This window comes from Epinephelus fuscoguttatus, linkage group LG13, assembly GCF_011397635.1.
Source record: "Epinephelus fuscoguttatus linkage group LG13, E.fuscoguttatus.final_Chr_v1".
NCBI lineage: Eukaryota > Metazoa > Chordata > Actinopteri > Perciformes > Serranidae > Epinephelus > Epinephelus fuscoguttatus.
In genome coordinates this window covers 24,509,975-24,536,666 of record NC_064764.1, presented here as the reverse complement: position 1 = coordinate 24,536,666, position 26,692 = coordinate 24,509,975, and the positions used below count along the sequence as shown (strand labels likewise).

The 26,692-nt window shown below is 40.2% G+C and overlaps 1 protein-coding gene across 2 annotated transcripts; it reads left to right on the top strand.

Annotated features, from left to right (window-relative positions):
* The first annotated feature begins 121 nt into the window (after positions 1-121).
* LOC125900271 (rho GTPase-activating protein 6-like) lies at positions 122-26,099 on the top strand. 2 transcript variants are annotated; one of them, XM_049595178.1, is made up of 13 exons: positions 122-373; positions 14,970-15,129; positions 16,864-16,935; positions 17,770-18,032; positions 18,204-18,399; positions 18,592-18,647; positions 20,050-20,200; positions 20,312-20,460; positions 22,187-22,366; positions 23,175-23,272; positions 23,403-23,665; positions 25,089-25,163; positions 25,248-26,099. In XM_049595178.1, exons 1-13 carry the CDS (start codon positions 227-229, stop codon positions 25,811-25,813), a joined length of 2,376 nt encoding a protein of 791 aa, XP_049451135.1. In that variant the 5' UTR covers positions 122-226; the 3' UTR covers positions 25,814-26,099. The 2 variants fall into 2 exon arrangements, with proteins under 2 accessions (XP_049451135.1, XP_049451136.1); XM_049595179.1 differs by lacking the exon at positions 122-373 and adding an exon at positions 9,636-9,945.
* The last annotated feature ends 593 nt before the right edge of the window (positions 26,100-26,692 follow it).

Below are 26,692 nucleotides of genomic sequence, written 5' to 3'. Positions count from 1 at the left end.
AGGAAGTACTGAGTCAGAGTGTGTGGGAGGTGGAGGGAAGGGGATTTGGGGGGGTGTGTGTGGGGGGGGGGGTGAGCAGGGACTCCGCGCGCGGGTTTCATAATCATGGTGACGCGCTGGGGACCCGCTGCAGACGGGGCTGCTCCTTCGTTCCGTTTGGACTCGCAGCAGAGATATGACTCTCTGTAACACCTCTTTAATCACAGTTTGACCAGCTGAAGGAGATATGGCCGCTCAAGGATTGTTAAGCACTGTTTTCTCATGTTCGCTAAGCCCCAAAACTATTGCCAAGCGGAGGCTAAGGCAGACCAGGAGCTTGGACCCGGCGCTGATGAGACATTATGGCACCGAGGCTGAGGAGACATCGTGTAAGGTCAGTGACAGCTTTGAGTTGCAGGTGATTGTAGTTGGTGTCAGATCTGATTGACACCCAGAAACCCCGTGTCACTAAAAAGATGTCCAAATGAACTTGCCTCCTGATTTTTTATCGGGTTACAAACGTAATTGGTGTTCAATTATTTTAATAATGCATGGATATAATATGATTTTTCTGTCCCAAAACTTGGCTCAAGATGTGATTCATTTATAACACGTTTCACATGCTGATTTATTTTGCAATTGCACCTGGAGTCCTGCAATACTTGCAGGAATAAAAGAGAACAGTACTTGCAGCATTATACAAATCCTGCACCCAGATTCCGGAAGTGGCTGGAATCCCCTAAAGGATCATATTAAGTAACAAGTAAACATATTTTGAAACTTTCTACTGCACATATGGCACAAGCAATCATTCTCTTATTTTCTCAAACGGGAAAAGGGGATCAACCGGAAATCCTCGTCTCCCACTATTGCAACATCGACTCCGTGACTAGTCCATGACAAACAAACAAGCTTTATGTGCAGAGCAGTGATGCACTGTTATTTTGCAGCTGCGTCACTGAACACCAAAAATGATTCAACTCATTCCTTTTGGTGAAATGATGTCAATCGGAGCCTTTGCTTGTGCCAGCTTGCTGATGTTGAAATAGGTGTGACTGGAAAACTTTGTCACACGCGGCGAAGTGTCTCCTTACACTCAGCTCCCAAAAATGTTATTTTGTCCCATCATGGCATGACCTTGAAGGTGGAGTTGTGGAAAAGTTATGGAAGAGGCTGAGATGGGTGTCGATTTAATAATTTCCAGCCTGACAATAGTAAAAAAAACAAAAATAATTGATGAAAGAATCCCAAATTATTACATTTGTGCATTTTTAATGTGTAACTAGCCCTTAGAACAGGACCATTACTTCCATATAACCCCTAAGGGGACTGCATACACACATTTTTATGACCATTCCCCCTTAAAACTGTTTTCTTTAATGCTGTTTCCATGTACTTGCCTTTTGATGTTTAAAATGTTATGGATTTATTGATGTATATGTTTCATTAGTAGCTTCAGAGGTGAACATATGACCACCACACCATGTAAATCAGCAGTGAAATAAATGCACAGTCACCTGAGTTATTCCTGCATGTTAAGGTCTGGACACATGAAAAAAGATTACTGGTGTTGGTCTCCATGTGGATGTGCCTTACTGTGTCATTTAATTAACATAAAGTAGAGGGAAAATACATACACATATTTAAAATCCATTACAATGGCAATTTGCTTTTTTTTTTTTTGTTAAAGATAAAAAGACTTACAGTACTCGCACTGTCACATGTTCATAATTTGAGCCGCTCTGCACTGCTGACTGCTGTGCCTAAATTGGTCCTCATGGTAACACTGTGTGTTTAGTATAATGGAAACGTATTACAGACTTGACACTATAATAGGCCTGTAATGAATACCAGGTATCTGGTCGCTCTTACGGTCCTTGACGAGAAGCCGTATCCAACAGCCAGGGCCCTTAAAAAAATGTAATCACAGTAAATCTGAATGAAGCTGATTAATATTGGAGACAGCTCCGTGTCAGAGAGGATATTTAATGTGATTTATGACTTTGGGGAGTGCTTGCGTGCTGCCTACACCATTACGCTCTGAGAGCTGCACTACTGCCTAGTTTTTGCCAAGCATTGTTAAGTTGGAAAATATTGCCTCCACTGCAGATAACAACCTCAGACACTGTGGAAATTGAGTTGTTATAGATATTCTCATTAGTCACTGATTATTTTTTTACCACTAATAGAGTGCTGCAGGGATGAAGTTTGGAATTCAGCATTGCCCTGGTTCCCTCGACAAAGGACCAATAGGTTTTCCATTTGATTTTGGATCACTGCAGAAAATACGCATTGTGGTTTTGTTCAGCAAGATTATCTTTAGAATTGGACACCACTTTTGTCATTTTTTTAAGTGTAAGTGCAATTGCCAGAGGTAAAAAGCTAACACTGGGCTGTAAACAAACTACGCCACGATCCCAGGACTTCAAAGTCACCACCATTAAGCTTGTTGTTCGGCGTAATGATGTTTAATATCCCCAACACCTTTTATAGCCTCATTTAGTCACTTGCTTGAAACCTTTAAGACACGTCAAAGCTTCAGAATTCACGAGTGATGTATACTTATTTCAAGCATCTAACCAAAAACCCACTGACTTCATGACGAGGGAACCGAAAGTGCTAAAATGCTAACTCATTTTCAGGTTTTAAGGCTCATTCCTACACCACTCTTTGCCTTTTGGGGTCTTGGTAGACAGTACAGCTCTGCTACTTTACTCCTAGTGCGCCGACATGCCAGTGAGAAGAGCTCCAGCCAGCTGAGCTCAGGTCTGAGGTGTGAGATCCTTCCTGGAGACTCACATGACCAAGCTGTCAGCTTAAACCGACAGTAAGTAAGTGCCTTACTGTATGCAAACCCTCGCTCTGAGCCTGTAATGAAAGTCACATTTTCTGGGTGTGCAAATAGCCAACCGGCAGTTCATTCGGGGACAAAAGTATCTAAGATACCGTCGCAACAACATTAGTGAAGTCAGTCAGACAGTGTTTCCCCCTTTGCACAAAACACTGCTGCACCTCCGCCCAATAACAGCCCCAGCTCTGCAAGACTCTCCTTTTATGAGATGTTCTATATGTCTTGTAACTCCAGCTGCCTGGGCCTCTTGTAAAAAGAAGAAGTTACTGTATTTAGTTTCTTGAATCAGAGTGTAAATCCCATCGGCACACTATGCTATTCTAAAAATGAGTCTGTAATCAATAGAAATCCATCACTGCAATGCATTTGTACCCTAAATCAAGGTCTGATGTCTAGCCCAGGGTGTGCTCTGTTACATGTCTGTGATGATTCAAATGATCACCGAGCGGTAACTTACAGTGGCATGACCCTGGCACAAAAACACATCCTCTCCCTTGTTTAAAAAGGAGTGTCACTGTGGTATTTTTGATCTATGTTATACGTGACCTTGTACTTTCCATAGGTTGAACACCGCTCTGTTCTATTAGAGGTGTACTCACTCGGGGTCTCAGTAGTGTGAGCTGAGATGGAAAGCAGAGACATCTGGTTTACATGAACAAAGCTTCAACTCTTATTTCTCACAGTAGAACAGCATGACCTGATCCTTGGCTACGGTCCCTCGGGCACATATTTCTTCCCACAGGAGACTGTCCGTTTGCATGGCATGGAACGGAACCTGCTGGCTTCAGACTGTAGCACCGTAGCATCAAGTTTGTTCCTGATAAGCGGGCAAATAAATGGTGGGTTAGATACAAACATGGGGGGTAAATCATTGCTTTATATTAAACTTTGCTTTATATTAATTCAATCAAATGATCGGCTAAGTTATTAAGTCAAAGGGTAGTCCAAACCTCAACAGCTATACCTGTACTGCAAAACCAAATTCAGTTCTCTCTGTGAATACAGTATGAATCTCCACCCCAGTCAGAAAGTGTTGACATGATGTAGAGTAAAGACACTCATAGGCTGAATCCAAATGTCTGGTGTCATCATATTAAGTCTTCAAGGACAGAGACTGCAAGTCGGCAATAGACAGGTCTCAAGTCTGTCTCACTGGAAACGTCTAAACTACAGTTACAGTCATTGCTGTCATATTCCACCCAAAAGTTGATGAACAGTGTCTGCTCATCTGTCCCAGAGGTTAACAAGATATAAATCCCATGCATAGGTTTTTTTGTGACTGAACCAAAAACATTTCTGTACAATGAATGGCTACACATGTTCATACAAAGTGTATTTAATAAAGTTGAATTAATAAAAAAAAGAAAAAAAGAAAGAAAGAAAGAAAGAAACATTTAAATACAGACACGTTTGTAAGTAAAGACAGGACTATGCCTAAATAAATTGGGTGGGCAATTTAGACAATTTTCGAGCCTATTTATTTGTTATTACACTGCGCAGCCTATAGAGTTCAATAGAGTGCAATAATGAAATGCATTTTGATTATCTCTATAGCCTATATTTCTACATTTTCCTGTATCATGAGGTGGCTGAATATTATTTCTGGCCTACAAGATTCAATTAGTATTTTAATAGGCTACAATAACGGTTTCATTCATAAGTTATGTTTTTTTTAATTTGTTTTTGGAAAACAAAAACTACAATGTCACGTCTGCATTGCAACAAATTAAATCAATTGAATCAATTAAGTCTGGTGAAGTCTGTCCTCAAGTGGACTCTGGAAGTGACAGAGAAAGTCCACTTGAGGTCCCTTGATGACTAGATGAATTGTTGATTTGGACAGCCCTGCGCACTCCCATACTTCTCAAGGAACACACCAGAAAAGTATGTGAGTCCACAAAGGTGGTGAAGTCTGGACATTTGGATCCAGCCGAGAATTTTAACTTCCTGAGACCCAACTTTTGTTTGGTATGCATTTTCAATTTCTCCTAGCTATTTGGGATTAGTAGGACCCGATAAGTATAAAAAATATTCCCAATGTCCCAGTTAACAAGTTGAATATTCGCGATGTCTTCAAATGTCTTCAAGGGAGTACTTTCTAATTAGCAGCATCTTAGCTTGTTCAAATTTGTATGGTATTTCAAACTAAAAATGTTATTAATTTAAAATAAACGAGTTTCAACCATTAAATGCGATCAGGTTTTGTACCTTGTTCACTTTTGTGTCAGGGTCGGCTGCAGACTGACTTAACCAGAGAAGTCTGCCATCTTGTAGTGTATTGTGGTCTCACTACCACTAGATGGCACAAAAAATGTGTCTAGGAATGATGACCTAATATGAGGACACAGAGTCTTAGGAGGATATAAAGATAAATGGCATGATAGATCCCCAAAAGTGAAGCCAAAATAACTCAATCTCCCCCTAGTGGCTGGCTGCAGTATAGGTCATAATCCCGACCTCCTCAATGTAAGCGGTCGGGACATGGCCCAAACTAAAAACTCAAGGTACGCGTCAAATAAAATATTTCCAAAGATGATTTCTGTCATTTTAGGTAGTTCTTACTATACTGTTTGTTTTTCCCATGAGTTTGTTTCTAATTATTTATTTGATGCTATAAAAAGGGGAGTGTGACGCCATGGTTGACGACTGAGATTGACCCAGGATACGCTGGATTAAATTTTTGTACAGTGGGAGGAAGTGGAGTCATCCATCTTTATATACAATCTATGATCACAGTCAACAATATAATTTGCTATCAAATAAGAGCCAGATGTTTATAGGAACACATTGCTTTCGGCCCAAAATACAACAACACGCTGTGGGAGAAAGGACAGAACATTGAGCAGTAAATTTTATTTTATTAGATTGTTATGGATTCTTTTGGTTTGGAGAGATGTTACAAACAGACATACGAGCTTCAAACTGACTTTTAAAGCAGCCTTAACAATATGCACATCAACATTAATTTTAGGCAGCTTGCAATACCTTTGATTTGCACTGATACATCTGCCACACAAATCACACTATAGAACAGATATGAAAGTGTTTTAGACGCCTCTGAATATCTTGACAGTCAGCACGACTGCCCCACTGCAAGTCAGTTACTGTTTAATATGACTGCTGGATCCTGTCTCTGATCCACATAAGTGCCTTGCATTGGTTACAGTCATGTTAAGGAGTTATTAAAGCTCATCTTATGTTTAATTTTGGGCTGTTATTGTACCTGTCTTTGGATATGAAGACCTTGAGAGATATTGGAAAATATTGCCTTTTGGTAAATCCCTTATGTGAAAAAACTAACTTATTAACTGTCACTCAATGCCTTTTTTTTTTTTTTTTTACTCCACATGAAATCTCGTCTGTGGAACAGGGTGATTTTAAAAGAACCCCAGGCAGTGTGTGATGAAATTGCACAAGTCTTTCGAGAAATATCTTTGTAAGTCACTCTAAAATGTTAGATTAGATATGCAACTATAAAATACATCTCCATTTGCTCAGGAAGCTGGTAAATTGCAGGAACCTCTAAAGCCTTTAGAGGGAGCCATTTGTCATTCTGTTGCAGGAATGCAGTGACCAAATGAGGACATTAATCACTGGGACATAGATTAAGAGTAAATACAAGGCACTGTCGTATCCATACATGTGTGCACTCATCTTGTATCAAGCAAAAGGACGTCATTGACCACTTGCAGACATCAGCACTGGTATATTTTTATTATGATTTTTTGTATTATATGTTGTATTTGTTGCATTTTAAATGTGTTTTGATTTGCTGCTACCTCGGCCAGGTCTCTCTTGTAAAAGTAGGATTTTCAATCTCAGTGGAACTTCCTGGCTAAATAAAAGTCAAATGAATAAATAAAATAGATAAAAAAAAAATGTTTAATACTGAACTAGAAATGTTTGTTGTATTAAATTTAAAACTGATAAAACATGACGTGCCCCATGGCTCCTTGAATATATCGGTGGAATAAGTTGATGATGCGGAGAAAAAAAGTTTGAGAGTACTGTGCTGTTGGGTTGTTTAGAAGGAATGTCATCTGCATTCCTCTGACCGTCATGGAGGAGACACTGCCTGCAGGACAAAGAGCTTGGAGGAAACTGAAAACGTATCTCTCTCAAATGAAAGGAAATAAACTTTGTTAAATGCAAGAGAAAGTGTATTTTAATTAAAATCCTTTTCCGGAAATGTTTGATTTGGAGACTGAGACAGTGCTGAAAGGAGGGCTCCTTCAATCAAAGTTTAGAAAGACAGACGTGACTCACCAAAATCTGTGTGCTCTTAAGCATTATACTTTCAGTACCTTAGAGAAGCACTGGAAACAATTTAGACAATCCTGGGACACTAAACCACTCACTTGAAACCCAAGCTTAAAAGTACCAAAGTCTTTCAAAGGAAAAAATGATTTCCAGAACAACTGGACATGAATTTGACTGATGTTTTGACTACAAATCGTGAAGCAATCTAATCGTAGACAGTAGAATGGATATTTAATCCCATCTGCAGGCTGATGCAGCTGTTGGTCTTCTCACAATATGATATGATAATATGATAATATGATAATAGGATGCAGGCAGCACCTGCACCAGCTGCTGTGCCAGAGGCTTCCCATGTGCTTTTGATATTTATGAAAACTAATGTAATAGCGTAAGAGATAACTAATGTTGAATTTTGATTTATTTGTCTTTCCTTTTCAATTCCTGATCTGTATCACTTTCTTAGGTACACCTGTTTCACTGCTCATTAATGCAAGTAGCTAATCAGCCAATCACGTGGCTGCAACTCAGTGCATTTAGGCACGTAGACATGGTCAAGATGACCTGCTGAAGTTCAAACTGAGCATCAGAATGGGGAAGAAAGGTGATTTAAGTGACTTTGAATGTGCCATGGTTGTTGGTGCCAGACAGGCTGGTCTGAGTATTTCAGTAACTGCTGATCTACTGTCACACACAACCATCTCTAGGGTTTACAGAGGATGGTCTGAAAAAAAGAGAGCGGCAGTTCTCTGGGTGAAAATGCCTTGTTGATGCCAGAGGTCAGAGGAGAATGGCCAGACAGATGCCCTTGTTCACTTGTACCTCAGCAAATGACTAATAAAACTCTGGAATCTTGAATCATCATCCATCTGTGTTCAATTAAAAAACATTGAGCTATGAGTATAGGGGAGACCAGGGTTGGTTGTCACCGTGCTTATTTCAACCACACTAAAGTGTGCTGTGACATTACTGTATGTAGATATCAAATAGTTGGCCTGCCATCCTGCTCATTTTTTGCACTGGTCATAGGTGAGGAGATATTTTGTAATTCTTATGGCTTAGAGTATTTTTTCCTTTTGGTGTTGTTTTTGTATTAAAAGCTTGTAGGTTAGGAGTCATTTCAAAAAGCAAACACTTGTTAAAAATCAAAGGTAATAGCTTTGATTTGAGTCAGCTTTTAGCCAACATGTTTGTCAAGAGGTCAGCTGGGGTTGGTTGTCACATGTGTGACAGTTCAGGAAGACAGCCTGGGGAACATAATATAGTCCATATGTTCTCTGGTGGTTTTGATTACACGCACACACACAATGTTGCTTTAGTTCCTCTTTAGAAATCAATGTTGTATCCAAACAGACATAGTACTTCAACCTGGGCATTTTAACAAATGTTCCTGGTCATATTGTGATGGAGATTAAAATATTTCAGTCACACTGTTTCATTTAATGTTATATTAATAATGAATTGTGATAAAACAATGGCTTCAATAAAGACTAGATTTTTTTTTCATAACTGTAAATTCTCGTTACAGAGGACAAATCAAACAAACAATAACCTGGTTCAAATTCATGGTAACACAAGGAGCATTAATGTGTATGCTATCATTATAGAGGTGGTATTCATTTCAAAATTTATGTCTTTAACCCTTTACAACCTGAGCAAATTGGCCTGATTCCTTTCAAGAAAACACAACAAAGGCAATGAGCAGCTTTACAAGAAATGACCCAAAAAATAGCAAAAAAAAAATAATTCCTGACAAATAGTTTAAAAAAAAGGTGAAAAAAAACCAAACAAACACAAAAAACAAGGAAATGACCTGAAAAAAAAAGAGGTTTTGGTCATTTTCTAATAATTTCCCCTCTCTCTTTCTTTTCTTTTTCAGGGTATTTTTTCCTGTCATGTTTTGCTATTTTCTTGCAATTTGCAGGACATTTCTAGCCAAGTTCCTCATTGCCTTTTTGCACATTTTCAGAAGAAACCAAACCAATTCGCTCAGGTCTCAAAGATTTAAATGCTTGTGAAAGGCGTCTGAATGCAGCACAAGAAAACTGATGTCTCTGCAGGTGTAAAGGGGTAAAAAACTACAAAGTTAGACTTTTAAAAATCATTTCCCCCCCTGAAACCCCATTGATAACTACAGGGACATATATTGTGACAACCAACCCCGGTCTCCCCTACTAATGTAAGCTGAAACGTGTAGACTGTTTCTGCATCGTCATTGTTGAACATTTTTGGTTTCAAGTATTACCAAAGACCCTTTGCAGCCTAAAGAGCTCTTAAAGTACATGAGGATGTCTCCACCCAACATCGCCTCCAAAATGGTTTGTGTTCTGTCAGACATGCTGCTTCCTGTTTATCATCATGTTGCATTCACAACCTCATTCCAGCGCACCAGGAGGCAGACGCATTCAAAGCCACTCTGAGAGAAACATCCAAACAGTTTTGTAAAGTTTCAGTCTCCCTTTCAGCATGACTGAACCCTGTGTGAATGTGATGTGTAACATTACCCAACCTGCAGGTGATAGTGTCCTGTTTACCTCCTCTGAAGGGGTTTCTGTTAACAACTTGCGCGCGGACACTGAGCGCACTGACCCGTCCCTCAACCCCTCCCAATCCATTTATCACCGTGATGTAAATCAGTCTCTGGACTTGTTCCCTTTTTAACTACACGTTGTCTGAGGTCTAGAGCCAGGCTGCGAGCACGTGGACTGTATTTATGTGGGTGCGTTTTACTCCAAAGGCGAATGGCGTCGGGTAATGTGGCGTTAAGTGGTGGTCTACAAGTGTGAGGGGAGGGGAGACCTCTCGTCCGCGTCTCTGTAATGGGGGATCCCCCTCAGGAGCGGAGCATCGTCTGTCTTGTGAGTAGCTGCTGTTGTTGCAGTGTGAATTTGTTTGCTTGTTGGAGGGTTTCCAGTGTCTCTAATTGTTTACAGAAGTGTGACAATTAGTTTCAGCCACACAGACACATAAGGACATTATTGAGCTTATTGAAACACCCTAAAAGGCGTGTAAGAATCACGTTTAACTTCTAAGTGTTATGCTATGAATGAATATCTGTATTTAATTCAGTGATTCATGTCTCCCTGTTCAGCTCATCTGGTTTGCACTTTGCCAGAGCCTTCCTGTGTACCTGCACACTAACATGCATCTTAATGTCTTCCCACCTCATCCCCACTTGCTCTTATTAACCTTGAAAGCAAAAGAAAAAATAGTAGAATACCCTGTTGTACAGTCTGGAGTGTGCTCAGTACATTAGAGCACATTTATTTATTTGGGCTACTTATTTTAAGAATCACAGGAAGTGAGTAATTGCATGACTTTTTTGTGTTGTGTTGGTCATGTCCAAGCTTTCAAGGACAGCCCAGTTTTATTTTGGTTTTGTCAACACTGTTACAGAAATTTGTGAATAGCAACATCTGCAATCAAATGCAGTTTTTGTTAAGAAAAGAAAAAATAGAATTAAGTGTAAAACTCAAAGTGTCAAGGGGCCGTGTGGAAAACTTTTCCCACTATCCCCCATTGAATGGCTTCCTGAGTACTGAGGGATATACATCACCTCACTGGACCTTGTTCAAGTGCGGTCGATTAGTGTAATCTGAGTTTTCAATCTGGCTTTATTGTATGAACCACCTTGCAAGTTTCCTCTCATTGTGTTCCAGGGAGCGCTCACAAAAGCGCTGTGTGTCAGCAAGGCCTTGAATCAAAGTTAGAGCACTGCACAACCAAGAAAAAGTGCACCTTGGTGTGTGTTTACAGGCACGGGAGAGGGTTCAGATCAATTATAATGTGATGCATTTCAGTAGGTGTGCGTACTGTATTGCTGGCTTTGTTGTAACAGTGTAGACAGATGAGTACAAACCAAAAAGGAGCATTAAAGGAACAAACATGAGGCGTCTTTCTGTTAAGTCAGATGGATTATGATGTTGTAGAGAGGCAGCCGGGACAAATCATGTATTTTCATTTTAATGTTACAAAGAACTGGCAGACAGTGACTGTTGTAATCGTGAGCTCAGTGCGATAAGAAAGTGACTTCATCCAGCTGTGACAATGACTGTTTCTGTAATCAATGGGCGCAGCTGTTTTGGCTTGACTTCTTTTTATATATATAAAAAAAACATCCACCAGTCAAAGTTCTTCATTATTCATTATTTCTAATTATTGTAAGAAAAAGAAGAAGAAGAAATGGATGAGTGAGTCCCAATTCTGTATCTTAATGATGGCACCCAAAAGTCATGTCATGATACAATCACACCTATTATTATAAGATAGGTAATGGGGTATTGCATCAAAATGCTGTACTCAACACTTTCAACAGAAAAAAGTACGCTCACTTTCATTCGAGAACGTCACTTCACTGACAGTGAGAAACTGTGGGAACTCAGCTCACCCATCATCAGATAGGGGAGAAATTTTCCACTCCCATATAGTCACACGAGAGGAATGTCTGGACAAAATGGGTACATGAATGCAACCATGACTGTATTTTGCTGTTGCACTTGTTTCTGAATAATTTCACAGGATTGCGACACAGAGAGTGGCGTACAGTAAACGCTGGTAGTGGCACTGTACTGAATAATCTTGGCTGTAGATGGTGCTTACTGAGGCTTTTGTCTTGATCATGCGTCGCCATGCTTAAATGATGTAACTGAGGCAAAACATGAGAAATAGAGAGAAGGATAACAGAATGTGCCTACTGCTGTGACAGATTTATGCTGCGTGTGCCCTTGGATACAGTTCCCCATCTGACAGACATGTCAGTGTTTCAGTTTATTTAAAGCTGTAATAAGAAGCTGCAGGAATAGAAATAATTTACACATATAAAACAACTCAGGCTCTAAATTAGTAGGGAGTTATTATGTACATCTTAAGTATAGAGTGAGTAGTTTTTGTTTATTGTCTCATGATTAACACACTATTATAAATATATGATGCACAATAAAAGTTAAAAGTAATGTAAGAATGTTTCTGCATTTATAAAGAGTTGTTATTTATCCAATAAAGGAAAACAGAGGGTATAGTTTTTATTTCCAGTTGTCATCAAAAATGTTCTCATGTTAATCTGAGCTGCTTTCATGGAATTAGTGTCAACACTATGGGTGGGGGAAAAATCGATATAGCCATGTATCGTGATGTTTTTATGTAACAGTATCATATCGTCACACAGTGCTAAATATTGATTATTTAATTAAATATATATATATACTTTTTGTAGCCTACTAGACTAATATAATCAATTGCTTTTTAGTCCACTGGATACATTTTGCTGCTACAAAAAAATGGCTGAATTGAGATGAACAGATTGAAAGCAGATGTTGACATAGTTTTCATTTGGGGTCATTATTTACAGTTGGAAAAAAGGTAATAAATCACAATATATTTCAATATATTGTATCGCGATAACTCAGCATATCACAATAATATTGTATTGCGACTGATAATATCGTATCGTGGATGCTCTGCTGATCCCCCACCTCTTGTCAGCACTGTCAGGAATGTGAAGTTTACATAATGGTGAGATACGTTTTGTGTTTTTTGACAAGGGCGCCATCTTGTTAGGATCATGCTGTGTTATCTTTGCCTGCTAAGGTGGTCAAACAACTGTATTTGGACAAACTAATCATGATAAACACCATATGACCTGGCAACCCAAGGCTGAATTACAGACTCTGATGCACTACCTCCACTCACATACCTGGACATTGTATACTGTCTTGTTTTAGGGCAGACATTTTGGTAATAGAGATAACAGAGCACGTACCTCACAAGATGGCGCTCCCATATATGTTTATTCACGTTCTCCGTAAACCATCCCAACATTTCTTAAAGCAGAAGAATTTTAACAAAACGATGAGTTTTTCCAGTGATCTGATTGAAACAGGCTGTTTGCGGGTTTTGAGCTTATCATATAAAACTGACCTTCCCTGGAGCAGGTTAGCCATACAGCATGGGTTACCATGGTGATGTACCCCGTGAGCCAGCTTTGTGATACAGGAAAACCCAAGTTAAACCCAAAGATAGCTGGCTTACTCACTAATCTAGCTTTGTGGTGCAGGCCCCAGGTCTTCAGCTAAGAGGATATTGGCAGTTGAATTGTAAAAGCCACTTGTCAGTTAAAAATGTTTCCTTGTTACAGCCCCTAAATTGTGAGGATTTCCTGCTTTCTTTTGTCTTACAGTGCGTGAGAATAAATTTGGTATGTGAAAGGATCCAGTGTGTAGGATTTAGTGGCGTCTCACAATGAGGTTGCAAAACTGAAACCTCTCCTGTGTGCTAAGCCTGTAAGAGAACTGTGGTGGCCGACGTGCAAAGTCAGATGTCTCTTTGTAGAGTAAGAGTTTGGTTTGTCCGTTCTGGGCTACTGTAGAACAACATGGCGGAGTCAAGGGGTAAGGACCCAATTTGTATGTAGATATTAATGGCTCATTGTAAGTTACAAAAACACAACAATTCTTATTTTCAGGTGGTCATAAACTAATGAAAGCATATTTATGGATATTATATACAATTTCTGCCAGTAGATGCTCCTAAATTCTACCCGCCGGACCTTTAAACTGGTGTTTGATTGTTGGTTAGACAAAAGAAGCAGTTTGGAATATGCCATCTTGGGCTTAAGAAAATTAGGTATTTTGAGACACTTTGCTGCCAAATGATTGATCTGTTAAACAAAAAAGTAATTGCCAGATTAATCGATAAAAAGCCTAATTGTTAAGTTAAGCTCTACAGTTGAATACAATTTAACTGGAATGAAAAGTAGCCATACTGTATATTATATATTCACAAAAATAGACAAAAAAAAGATCTGCTGTAGAGTTACATTATGTATATATTGCTGTAAATTTGTGCAAACAACTTTTAATGAGCTTATTGTCTTGTCTGTAATGCATCGTGTCTGCCTCCAAATCATATTTTTGTGCAGTAATGGTTATTCTCTTGCTCTCAGTCCTAATAGTAGACAGTTGTTCCCAATCTACTACTGATTATTTCCCACTTGGTTCCCCAATACAAATGGGGTACAGGTGCCTGACCACTGCTTTTGTACAGTAAACATTTTGCCAAATATTATGTCATATTTACACTGTACTTTGTCATACTGTATGTGTACCAGAAAATAGTATACCACTGTAGCACAGTCCTAATTCTCATTTAATGGGAGTGAGCCACTTTAGTGTAAGCCTTATCCTGATAATGAGTTACTAAGCCTCTTTAGAACATGGCTCATATGATTGGCTTGACCGTACTGGATCAAAGCACTGTAATCTCCAGCATGGAGATGCTCAAAGGTTGAGGATTTCAGATCAGATTATTTTCCCCATCATTACTACAGTACTAAATCTTCAGAATGGCTCATCTGTAGCAATGTTTGCCAATAAAGTGTTTGTGAAGAAATGTTTGGATTTAGATTGATGGTAAATTATTCATAAATCAGTGGAGTGTGCACCCAAATAATCTGCATAGTCATGCGCTTTGAGTACAGCAGGGACAGAATTAAGATGAGATATTTTACATTATGGTAAAGTGTGCTTGCATTATTTATAAGCATATTTTTGCTACTAAAATAGGATAATCTGCATAATCAGTGTTCTTGCTGCTTTCCCTGGTGATACAACCGGCACAATTGTGGGACACAGAAGTCCTTCAGGCTGCATTACGAATCTTAACAAGTCACAATTATCGCTTCTACAATCAGAAAAACGCATTTTTGTTGGCTTACATACAGATGAGCAGAAGCAACAGCATCTGCCTGTTCATATGAACAGAGGGTGTGTGGAGGGTTGGTCATAAATTTAGAAGGTGACAGCAATGATAAATGTATCGGGTGTCTGTGTGTGTGTGTGTGTGTGTGTGTGTGTGCGTGTGTGCGTGTGTGCGTGTGTGTCCTCAGGGTGACTTCACCTGGAACAGCGTGTCAGGACGTAGCGTTGGCCTGAAGCCCGTCCCTCTGCAAAGCCTCTCAGAGCTGGAGAGGGTTCATCTCCAAGAAGTGGCCTTCAGGAGATTGCTTCGGGATCGCGACCTGGGCTGTCACATCACCATCCCTAAATGTATTAAAACACACACCCACCCACACTAATCGTCCTCTGCCTTATTTTCACCAATTGGCTAATCAGTCCAAAACATAAGCATGGTCGTCTGAAACACATGCACACCAGCAAAATGAAGGACAGTGTTTTTCATTCCATCTATTTTGCATGCAAACAAATATTTTCCTTTTTGTCTAATGATTGTGAAGTGCTCATCATTGATTGCCGTAAACTCTTGCAGTTTGATTAATTTTGTTGTCTATCTTAAAGCTGCAGTTGGTAACTTTTTTATAATGAGTAACTTTTTTGTGCTGAAACTGTCACTATTCACACAGCACTACATACAATGGATAATCTGTGTAAAAAAAATCATATTCCTCTGCCTCCTCATAGTGCATCTAATTGCATTTGCAAGACAACATTAATGAAAACAACTTATCAGAGCCGAGGAGCCTCTAAAGCGGGACTTATACCTCTGCGTCGAATCGATACTGTACCTACAGCGTGGGCTCTAGCCTGATGTGCACTTCCCTAGAAATGTAACTGGCAGCAACACAGACCTTCTGTCTGCTGAAACAAAGCTTTTATTTACTTTAATTTCACAGATAAGAAACAATAAACTGTGAAGACAATAAAGCCTCCACAAAATAGCATTTTAAGTCTTGTGTGTGATTTATCCTGGCTTCATATGAGCTGAGGAAATCTCTGCTCGTTGCTAGGCTAATTTATACAATGTAAAATGCCATAGGCTTTTGCTAATAATGTTAGCATGTTATATTTGTTTGGAAAACGTGTTTAGTATAAGACAGTTGTTTTGTAGGTGAACCCTGTGAGCTGTTATGGAGCCGAATCTTGTAACGTTGCCTTACTTTAATGTTGCTGTTGTCCCTGGCTTCATATAAGTAGAGGAAAAGTCAGCTAGCTGTTAGGCTAATTTATAATATATAAAATACCATAGGCTTGTGCTAAAAATATTAGCATGTTGTATTTGTGGGGAACAGACAAATGCTTTGTCTGTGAATGCTGCGAGTTATAGTGAAGCCAGTTTGTGTAATTGTGTTTGAAATAGTCTCTATTAAGTCGTGTTTAAAGTGTGTTTTGAATCAACTAAACTTTACAGCACTTCACAGAAACCCCGCCACCGACTAGTGTTTTTGAGGTGTAACTGCAGAGTGACACAGACACACCACCGCACAAGTATAGATCCTCACAATGGCGTAGGCTCTGCATAGAGCTGACACACAAGTTCAGTCATGTCAGCTCTGCCTGATTAGACAGTTTAACTGCAGTTTACAAGGAGTGATTGACATGATTGAAAGCTGTGTTAGAGAAAGTTAACAACTGTAGCTTTAGACATACTGTAACAGGCTGTGTAATCTCAGACCACTGTTTTTCTAACTGGGTTATTTTAGTAGATCGTCTCTTATTTTGGTTTTGCAGTTTTTTCTAACCTTGTAGTCTGCTCCTATTGGATACTTTGTTCACAACTAACACAGGTGGCACTCTCAAAGGAAACGAAGGCTTGAAATATATGACAGTAAAAGAGCAGTTGTACACCTGTGGAGTGGTTATGAATCAAGATCAAATTCTACACTGTGTCCTCACAGTTTATGAGCAGTTTGTGTTCGTTTTTTGGCTCTTTTACTCTGTAACCATTTAGAAAATGAGCCTAAGAATATAAAGAGGAGCGAGCAAGAGCAGGAGCATATTAACCCTGGTTCCTTATTTAACTTTAACACCTCTGTCTCTTTTCAGATGGCCATAAGTACAAGAAGTCACTTCGGCGGAAGTTGGATTCATTATCTAAAGAGAAGAGTAAAGACAAAGGTAATGAGGATGTAGTGATAGTCTGTACTTTGGAGGGAGTGTTAGTGCTCTCCCTTGCAAATTGCCTTTAGATAAGAATTTCTAACTCCCTCAGTTATATTATTGTGACTCTTTCCAAACCAGTGAAGATAAACAGTTCTTTTTTAGTTCTGTGGGAGAGCCGCTGTCATTTCATTCCCTTCCAGTTTCTAATCTAGTCTGCCTCTGACACTTGAAAAGACACTCTTTGATCCTTTTGGCTGAAGCTGTATAGACTCACTGAAGCAGGCATTCTCAGCTGTTTATACCCGTGAAACGCCAAGTGATCAGAATCTACAGTACAGTAAAGAAGTCTCAGAGGGAGCTGTGATCTTCAGCCGCTGTGCTGCCCCGCCTGCTGCAACAATCTGGCACCAAAGCGATGTTCTCTGTCAGTCCGGCAGTCGAGGGAAATAACAAAAACAATCTTAAGTGGTGGCTCATTCATTACAGCCTATCCTCCGGCATGGCCAGCCCCTTCTTTCCTCTTTTCCCCTTTTGTTTACAAAGGCACTTCAGAAAGTATGTGCTCTCCAACTCCAATATTGAGTGCGCACTGCCGAACACTGTTTGAGGCATTTTGCTTGTCACATTTATTTCCAGCAGCCTTTATTTAAAAGATAAAATCTGAATATAAAGAATGAGTTTAAACGCAGTTTCAGGCACTTGCTGCAGAAAATAGAAGCTCCAAAGGTTAACATGTATGATATGCTGAAATGACTGACACATCTTAAATCGAATTCAACATCTCTTAGTTGACTTGGAGCCAACAGCATGAACTTTAAGTCTCCCTGTCTTGCCCTTCCCCCCACACAGAGACGATGCCCCAGGTGTTTGGCATACCGCTGTCGCAGGTCATTTCCAATGACCGCACACACAAGCAGCGACACGATCCCCCGCGGGAGGAGCACAGTGACCCCACTGAATTGATGCTATCCTTCCTCCACTTCAACTCCAGCTTCAAAAGGGGCAACAAGGAGCTCTCCAGCAGCAACTCGTCCCTCAGCTCCACTTCTGAGACGCCTAATGAATCACCTCTGCTCAACACGCCAGAGGCAGCCCCACGGACACGCAGGAGGGTAGGCTTGTCTGTCGATAAAGCTTACACGCTGTCGTAGAGCGGAAGGAAATTTGTCTGATTGCACTTGCACACTAGATTTCTCTGGGAATTTGTACCCTTTTTGGATATTCACTCAGTAGGTAGCCATTAAATAACAGCACTGTACGGTTGTCACCCGTCTGCTTGACAGGGTGGAGTATCTGTGGATTGCATCACTGATCTTGATGATAACCAGTCCCGGCTCTTGGAGGCCCTTCAGCTCTCTCTGCCAGAGGAGGCAGCTGGCAAGAGGAAGAAGTGCCACGACAAGAAGCTCAGCCTTAACCCTATCTACAGGCAGGTGCCCAGGGTAGTGGATCTCTGCTGCCAGCACCTGGAAAAATACGGTACACAGAATCAAAATTGAAAGTAAAGTAACATAGTGTGTGGCATGTAGTATGTGGTATGTCTAGCTCATCCCTGTGGTGAGTTGTGAGTCAGTAACAAATCTAGTTAATAATTACCCAGTGAATCATACAATTTGAATGTCTTCAAGGCTGAATATTAGTCACAATAATCATGTTTATCTTTGCCTACAGGTCTGCAGACGGTTGGAATTTTCCGTATTGGGAGCTCCAAGAAGCGAGTTCGACAGGTACAAGTTCAGCTGGTTCAATTTAACACACCTTTACAGCTTAATACAGGGTTCCCACACAGTATGGTAAAGTATTGACCTTGATTTAAGTCATTTCCAGGTCAATAAAGAGAGCATGGAAAAATATTTGCCCCTATTCTGTTTTCTAAAATATAAAATTCAGAATGTCTTAAAATAAATTGATCATACAAGCAGTGTTTTTCACTGCATTTGGAGCAGCCAGCGCAGCTACAATGTTCACCTCTGGGTGAAGGAGTGTGGGTCAAAGTTAGCTTGATGTCGTCGAAAGCAAGGCAAGAAGTACGGCGTGTGAGTGAACGCACACTTTTATGCAGATGCCTTTTAATGGCACCAAATTAGTTTGAAAGAAAATGCAGCAATAACCGCATATTAAGGTTTTGTGAACATTTCTGAGTTATGCAGTGATGTAATTATCAGAAAAGTTAACAGGCTATCATTTATGGGTGAGGCAGGGGTCGGGCCCAGATTAGATCATGTGAAAATACCTGTGGGCCAGCTGCTTCTCGCATCATATGGGTTATTTTTTTAGATATATAATCCAAATTTTTATTGGTTTAAAAAGGCTCAGTACATGGCATACAGATATTATTTTCTGGGCATACAAGGCATATATTTTTTACAATATGGAAGTGGACTCCTGTACATAAAGAAAAATTAACAAATAAGTCCAGAAGGAAAGAGAAGGGAGGTTATTTTTTAAAACATCAAATACAACTGTTTCGCCTTTAAGTGAAAACGTAATTGACTTTCCCTTACTCCTGAAAGCGGCGACCCTTGATGTAGACTTAACGCCTCTTTGCTGTGTCCTTGTCTGCACCCCAGCAGGAAATATTTGGTTTGAAGTCATTGTTCATTTGCTTGTTTGTAGTCTGTTTATGAAAGCACATTAGTTCCGCCTGCGTAGCTCCTACTTGGTGCACGTCTACAAACAGTTTGATCGTCCTGCCATCATGAGGTGAATTAAAATATTTCAAAGTGATCTTGCTTGATTAACCAATATTGTGTTAATCACATTGTATAACTTGTAAGACGAAACAGAGGGCTGTTTAAAAAGTGGTCTATGGGCTGGACTTTGGAGGTGACTGGCGTGAGGAAATCATACCTTTGGCTACATTCATCACAGTTACCATGGAGACAGTGAGACAGGGAATAAACAAGACTGCACAGATGCTGTGAAAATGTGGGGGGAATGAGTATAGGCTGGTTAGTTGACATCCTCTTTGAGCAGAGGTGAACTCAAATACGCTCTATGCCTGGGAAGTCTGACAATTTGAGTCTGGAAATGTATGAGTTTAAAATGTGGAATGTGCAGGAAGCCTGGGAGTAAACTGTATCATGAGCAACATTTTTGCTGTAATTAACATCCCAGTTTTTCATCCAGCTTCGCAGGGAGTTTGACCAGGGATGGGAGGTGCATTTGGACAAGGAGCACAGTATTCACGACGTAGCTGCACTGCTAAAAGAGTTCCTCAGAGGCATGCCTGACCCACTGCTAACAAAAGAACTCTACACCGCCTTCATCAACACAACATGTGAGGAGCACACACAAATATACACATGCAAAGCATAAAATAACATGTCACTAGCTTGTGGTGAGAATGGTTGGTCATATTTGGCCTTTTTTTTTTTTTTTTTTCCTGCAGTGCTGGATTATTCAGACCAAGAGAGCGCCATCCAGCTCCTGATATTTCTGCTTCCTCCCTGTAACAGCGACACGCTGCAGCGCCTTCTCTGCTTGTTGTCCACAGTGGCTGCACATGCTGAAGACAGCCTGGACAATGATGGACAGGAGGTAAAGAAACTGTACATAGGCTGTTTTGGGGCCTGACTAGATGAGATTTACACACACATGAGGTAGCAGAGGACAAGAATAGCTGCAATGATTAGTTGATTATTCTGTTAGTGGATAGACAGATATTTATTGGCATCCATTTTGATAATTGAACAATAGTTTTAGTCATTTTTTAAAGAAAAGTCAAACACTGGCTGGTTTCATGCTTCTTAAATGTGAGAATTTGATGCTATTCTTTGTCATACATGATAATAAACAGAATAGCTTTGCACTTTTGGACTGTTAGTCTGATAAAACATGCCAGACAGTTGCCAGACGTCTGTGGACCAGCTCTGTTGTCAGCACGTCACACATTTTGACACTTGTTGACTCCACCTGCAAGTGCAAAAAAAGTGTTTGTAAAATGGGCAGCCGTCACCAAAAAACGAGCAAATAAACTGTTCACAAGTCTAATGTGATTGTGATGAATCCCAGCTGCCATCTGAAGGCAGTCAGACAGATGTTTGTTACACCTGCAGCCTCTAATTTGAAGAAAGTGATGTGCCAAAGTGCAGCGCATTATGCGTGATGATCCATTGTGGGTATCTTGATTAAATGATGCACGACCAGCTCTATCCACATGACACTGACGCTATGATTCCCCATTCATCATACTGTTTTTTAACATTGCAAGAAGTGTAAGTAAATTGCAGCATAGTTGGAAACATATTTGCACCTACACACCTACACATATCCTCCTCCATGAAGTCCACCTGAGCCCAGAGTCCCTTACAGTATAATGATAATCTTCTCATATTAATCCTAATTTTTCGACCACTAATTGTCCCAATAGAGATAAATTGTCTCCCAGAGATTTGAAACCTGTTATTCTTGGCCTTGGTCCTACAGCATACATACTCCAGCAGTGTTCAAGAAGTCTGTTTGGTCTCTTTGAACAAAAGAAAGCAGAGCCAGCCTTATTGATGGTGGCAGGGCTGTGTGAGGTGCACATTCCCAACATTGCCAGGGTGCCAAGGAGGGTCTGTGTACAACAAAAGCGCCTTAATACCATAATTACTCTATGCATCTAAGAGTTTTCAGTCTTGTGTGTAAGCACACGGGCAGATGAAAAGAAAACCAAGGGTAATTTAGCGCCATTGTTACTTTTCACATAAATCATTTCAGTCTGGAAAACATTTCTTTGAATGAAAGTCTCATATTTTATCATGAAGAAGAGCTGATGGCACTCTTACATTGTTATTATCTTGAGGGGATCATGCCTTTGGTTGTGTGTGTGTGCATGTGTGTGTATCCTTCTGTCAGCAGCTAATCTTGCAAACTACTGTACCATTCCACATAATAATGTGTGTGCACATTTATGAATGTATCATCAAGAACCTCTCTTGGTTGCGGTGATTCACAATAGTTGGTAAACTTGTTTTATTGACTGTTTTATATCATCATGAACTGCTGATGCTGCACTTCTCTCAACTGGCCAGCAGGGGGTGCAAGGTTGCCAGAAATAAGCTCAGCTAAAAACAATAAGCCTTACCATGTGTTGCAGGCCACATTATGTCCTTCATTGTAGCTCAAAAACTGACATCCATGGAAAAGTTTGTTCTCATTTCGAACTTGAGCATCTGCAGATTAAATCCAGTAATGAATGATATGGTATCTATATTACAAATACAAAAATGAATGGTAGACTGTCTGAAAAATTAATTCTGTCCTCTGTTTTTTGTTTTAGATGACAGGAAACAAGATGACTCCACTCAATTTAGCGACCATCTTTGGACCCAACCTCTTGCACAAACAAAAAAACTCAGACAAAGAGTTTGCAATTCAGAGTTTTGCCCGTGCAGAGGAAAGCTCAGCCATCATCAGCGTGGTCCAACGGCTGATCACTTCATATGAAACGCTATTTATGGTAAGCCATCCTTAACTGTAAACTGAAAGGCATTTAAACAGTTGAAGCCAGCCCTGGGCTTAATCAAACAATCTCAAGGTCTCAGTAAGGTCTTCTTTTGGGGGCGATTCTTCAGCTTAGTAGAGAGGAGCCACCTAATGAAATGTAAACATTAGCTTTACAGGCTCTGAGAAAGACTGAACTTTTACAGGCACCTATAAAACAAAGTAGTGTCACAGTAAAACACAAATGCATGCAATTAGGTTTTTTTTCCCTCCTGAACCTTGTGGAGAATACTCTTTTTAGTGCGTGGCAAATGAGAAGCCTCGCTGGAGGGGTTAATAAGTGTCATTTCAGCTTCTGTTTGGTTTATAGACAGCGATTGGGAGCGAGGGCAAAATGCTCATCTGTATAATGTTCCCTGCTTTTCACCAGAAACTCAAGCGCAGATGCACTTAATTGGAGGATTTGAAAATGATCTGTTAAGGAAGCCAGAGGGCAAAAAAAAGCCCATTAGACATTTGCTCTGCGTCATTAGTTCTGCTTTTCTCAACTGCCGTTAATTATTTTTGCCTCATACCATGCAAACAACATGTCGTCTCTGTAGCTCTTTGCATTACAGACACTGTGTAAATACAGGCAACGTAAAAATATTGGTGTAAAAGAGCAATTCACTGAATGGGGTATGGAGCAGTGTGCACAGTGATGTCATTGTTTGGTTATTTTCAAGTGTGATTAATCGTTAAGGCAGAGTGAAATTAATGTAACAAATGCATAGTGTTATCCAACTGTTATGAGCTTCATTACAACCGTGTTTTGATTCTCGCAGGTCCCTGCAGACCTGCAGAATGAGGTGCTGATGAGCGTGCAAGAGACTGATCCTGATGTTGTGGATTACTTGCTGCGGAGGAAGGCCTCTCAGTCCTCGTAAGCTTCCCCCTTTTGTCCCATTGTTTGCGTGCGTGCTGTCCCTCAGGCCAAGCCTCCAAAGGGTCACAATGAAGAATACGTTTTCATAGTATTTATATGCATTATCGTGTGTTCTTTGTTTCTGCAGTGAGCCAGACCTTCTCAGAGGAGGAGAGTCCTTCCCCCTGACCGACAGATGCTTATCCAATGACTCCATCAAAGTATCAAGCGGAGAGGTGTCTCCCTATGACAACAACTCCCCTGTCCTGTCAGAGCGACTACTGTGTAAATACCCAGAGGACGGCAGCCCGCCCTCAGACAGGATCACCAGACTGTCTGGGTCGTATAAACGCAGCAGCCATTCTAAAGACGGGTCTGGCAGCACGTCTCCCACACTTTCTACAGATAAAGGTGAACTAAATGCATCATTGCAACATATACTTTAGTATTATAATTAATATAATTCAGAAAGATTTTTTTGACAATTTGTGAAATATTTGTTTTCTTGCTGATGTTTAGATGAGAGGATTGATACCACTCACACATCTGTATGTTAAGTACATAGTTAGCTTAGCATAGCATAAAATCAGAAGTCACAAAAAATGTTTATAATACATATTTATTATAAACATTTGCATATATGTACATTTACATTATAAATGTTTGCATATTTTATTAACTTTGTCTACACAGACAGGCCAGCTGTTTTCCCCTCTAGCTAAGCTAAGCTAAGATAAGCTAAGCTAAGCTAACTGGCTGCTTCATATTTACCATACAGACATGAGAGTGGTACCAGTCTCATCTAAATCTTGGCTTGAACTTTATCAAGAAAATTTCCAAAAATGTTGAACTATTTCTTGAATTTGTGTCAGTTGTGGTCTTAAAGGGACAGTGCACCCCAAAATCAAAATATATATTTTTCTTATTTTCTTATTTGTAGTCCTATTTGTTACTCTAGATTGTTTTGAGTTGGCGAGTGTTGGAGATACCAGCCATAGAGATGTCCGCCTTCTCTCAAATATAACAAAACATTAATAGCATCCTCATGGGCTGAGCTGTGACGTCAGTTAGCTAAGTGGTACAAGGTGAGCTAGCAGAAGATGCTCGCTTCCTTGGTGCGTTGACAGGTGTAGCTCAGTAGATAGAAAATAGTTCCTACATGGAACTGCTTACAACAATATCTCTGGGTCATCTTGAATAACCAGGCCATGGTTTCTGGAAAGAAACATTGCTGTTAAGTTTTTCAAGTTTAATTCAGAGAATTTTCAGAGAAGGCAGACATGTTTGCGGGCGATATCGCTAACTCACACCAAAACAATCTAGACTGATGAACAGCTCTAAAAGTAAGAGGGAAAGTACAACTGTCCCTTCAAAGACACTAAAATATCAGAAGTGCAGTGTCTCTTGTTCTTGGTATAATGTGATTTTAAAAAAGATAAAAGACCCATTATTTGTCAAAACTTGAAAATCAGTAGCTCCCATGAGGCTCTAACAGTGCCTCTGTGGTTGAGACTTATAAGATATGATCATGATGGGTCCTAACATAACAGTGCCAAATCTAAGTCTTTAAAAATCTTTTTTATCTTTGTTAAAATGGCATGGTGCCCACATTTTACAAGTGCTAACAGTGATAGATAGTCATTCATCTTCAGACTATGGTTGAAAAAAGTACAATTTAACATCATGTTATAGCCTTTGAAAACAGATGAGAGAGACCTGACTGCATTAAGTCAAGAGTAGGGGAAGAGAAGCTTCCTTTAAAATGATTTTATATTGACATATTGCTTGATTAAACCAAAGTAAGTAATCCTCTTGGTGCTTCTGTTCCTGTTAGAGGCCTCCGCTGATCATTTCTGGGACACCTGGCATGAACTGTTCAACAAGGAGTTCACTGGCCACCGTATCACTGGTAATAAAAACCCCTGTACATGTTGCTGCAGATGGTCTTGAGATATGTAATGAATGCTCGATGCTAATTAGTAGTTTCTCCCAGGCTCCCTCGGAGACGTGTCGGAATGTGAGTCATATGGATCGTCGGAGGGGCTGAGCAGTCACCAAGGTAACAACAAGCTGCCCATCAGACCAACACAAACCTCATTGGGTGTGCTGGGATTCAAGCCACACCTCCCGGTGACTCGCAGCAGCAGTGGTCCTCATGACCAGAGAGGACAGAGACAGCCTCAATCATCATTACATCAGGGACTCGGCAGCCAATCAGGAGCACTTAGCTCAGACAACTTAGCAGAAAGGACAGGACACCCTGCGTGTCCGTTACTAAAGGTCAGGACAGACGATTTGTCTCCCCTTCACTACTCTGGACAGCTGAGGGAGACCCATATTTCTTACTCCACACCCTCCCTCTTTACGTATCAGCCTGACCCCCAAACCTCACAGCAGCCCCAGCAAAGCCCCGCCCCCCAGACTGTAGATACAGCAGATGCCTCCGGGCCTGGACAAGAAAAGGACCCTGGTGCACCAAACTGGCAGACGGAGAGGTGGCATATATGGAATATACTGTCAAAAGAAAACGCAGATGCACTGCCTGAAACCCTGGTGTGATGCACCCTTTCACTTTGTTGAACTGAAGACAACTTTAAAGAGAAAGGGGACGTTCTCCTGTCGCATCACCAAAATATAATTTTGTACATTCTGTTTTTAATGTGTCATTCCCACATGAAGATTATTTGCAACACAACCATGAAAAGCTATTGTAGTATTTAGACTTGAATGTCATAATTAGACTTGAATGATATCTGCTAATATTGAAGGCATGGATGTTTTTTTTTTTTTTTAAAGATATTTCTTGGGGGGCATTTTCACCTTTAATTGATAGGACAGACAAGTGTGGGGGACATGCAGCAAAGGGCCACAGGCTGCAGTCGAACCCGGGCCGCTGCAGCAACAGCCTTGTACATGTGGCGCCTGCTCTACCACTAAGCCAGTGTTGAATGTAAAATGTGTGTTGTAATATTGTTTTAGTACCTTGATATCTACTGTAGCTGCAGCAACACTTAGTTTTGTCACAGGCTCCATTTATAATATACTTAATTAATGCAGACAATGTCCATATTCGCACTCATGTATGTCTGCAGTGTTGCCCATTACACACACATCAATCTTTGCACCTTCAGGTGGGCATTGTGTAAATGACTTTAAGTGCATTTAGATTCATTTCTACATTACTTGTTGCCATTACTTGTAGTTTTAGCAGCATTATGTAATGATATCTATACTCTTTTGAAGTGGCCATAGCTTACAAATTTAAAATATATTACCACCAATGTAGAAAATGAATGTAAAAGTCATAGGGGTGCATATTGTACTCCTGTAAGGAGTCATGCTTTCTGGTGCTACGTCTAACTTGACCCTTTCCCTTAGGAGTTCAGTTAGGAATCAGCATGAAGTTAAAATTTAATGGTTATTTATAACTTAATTATA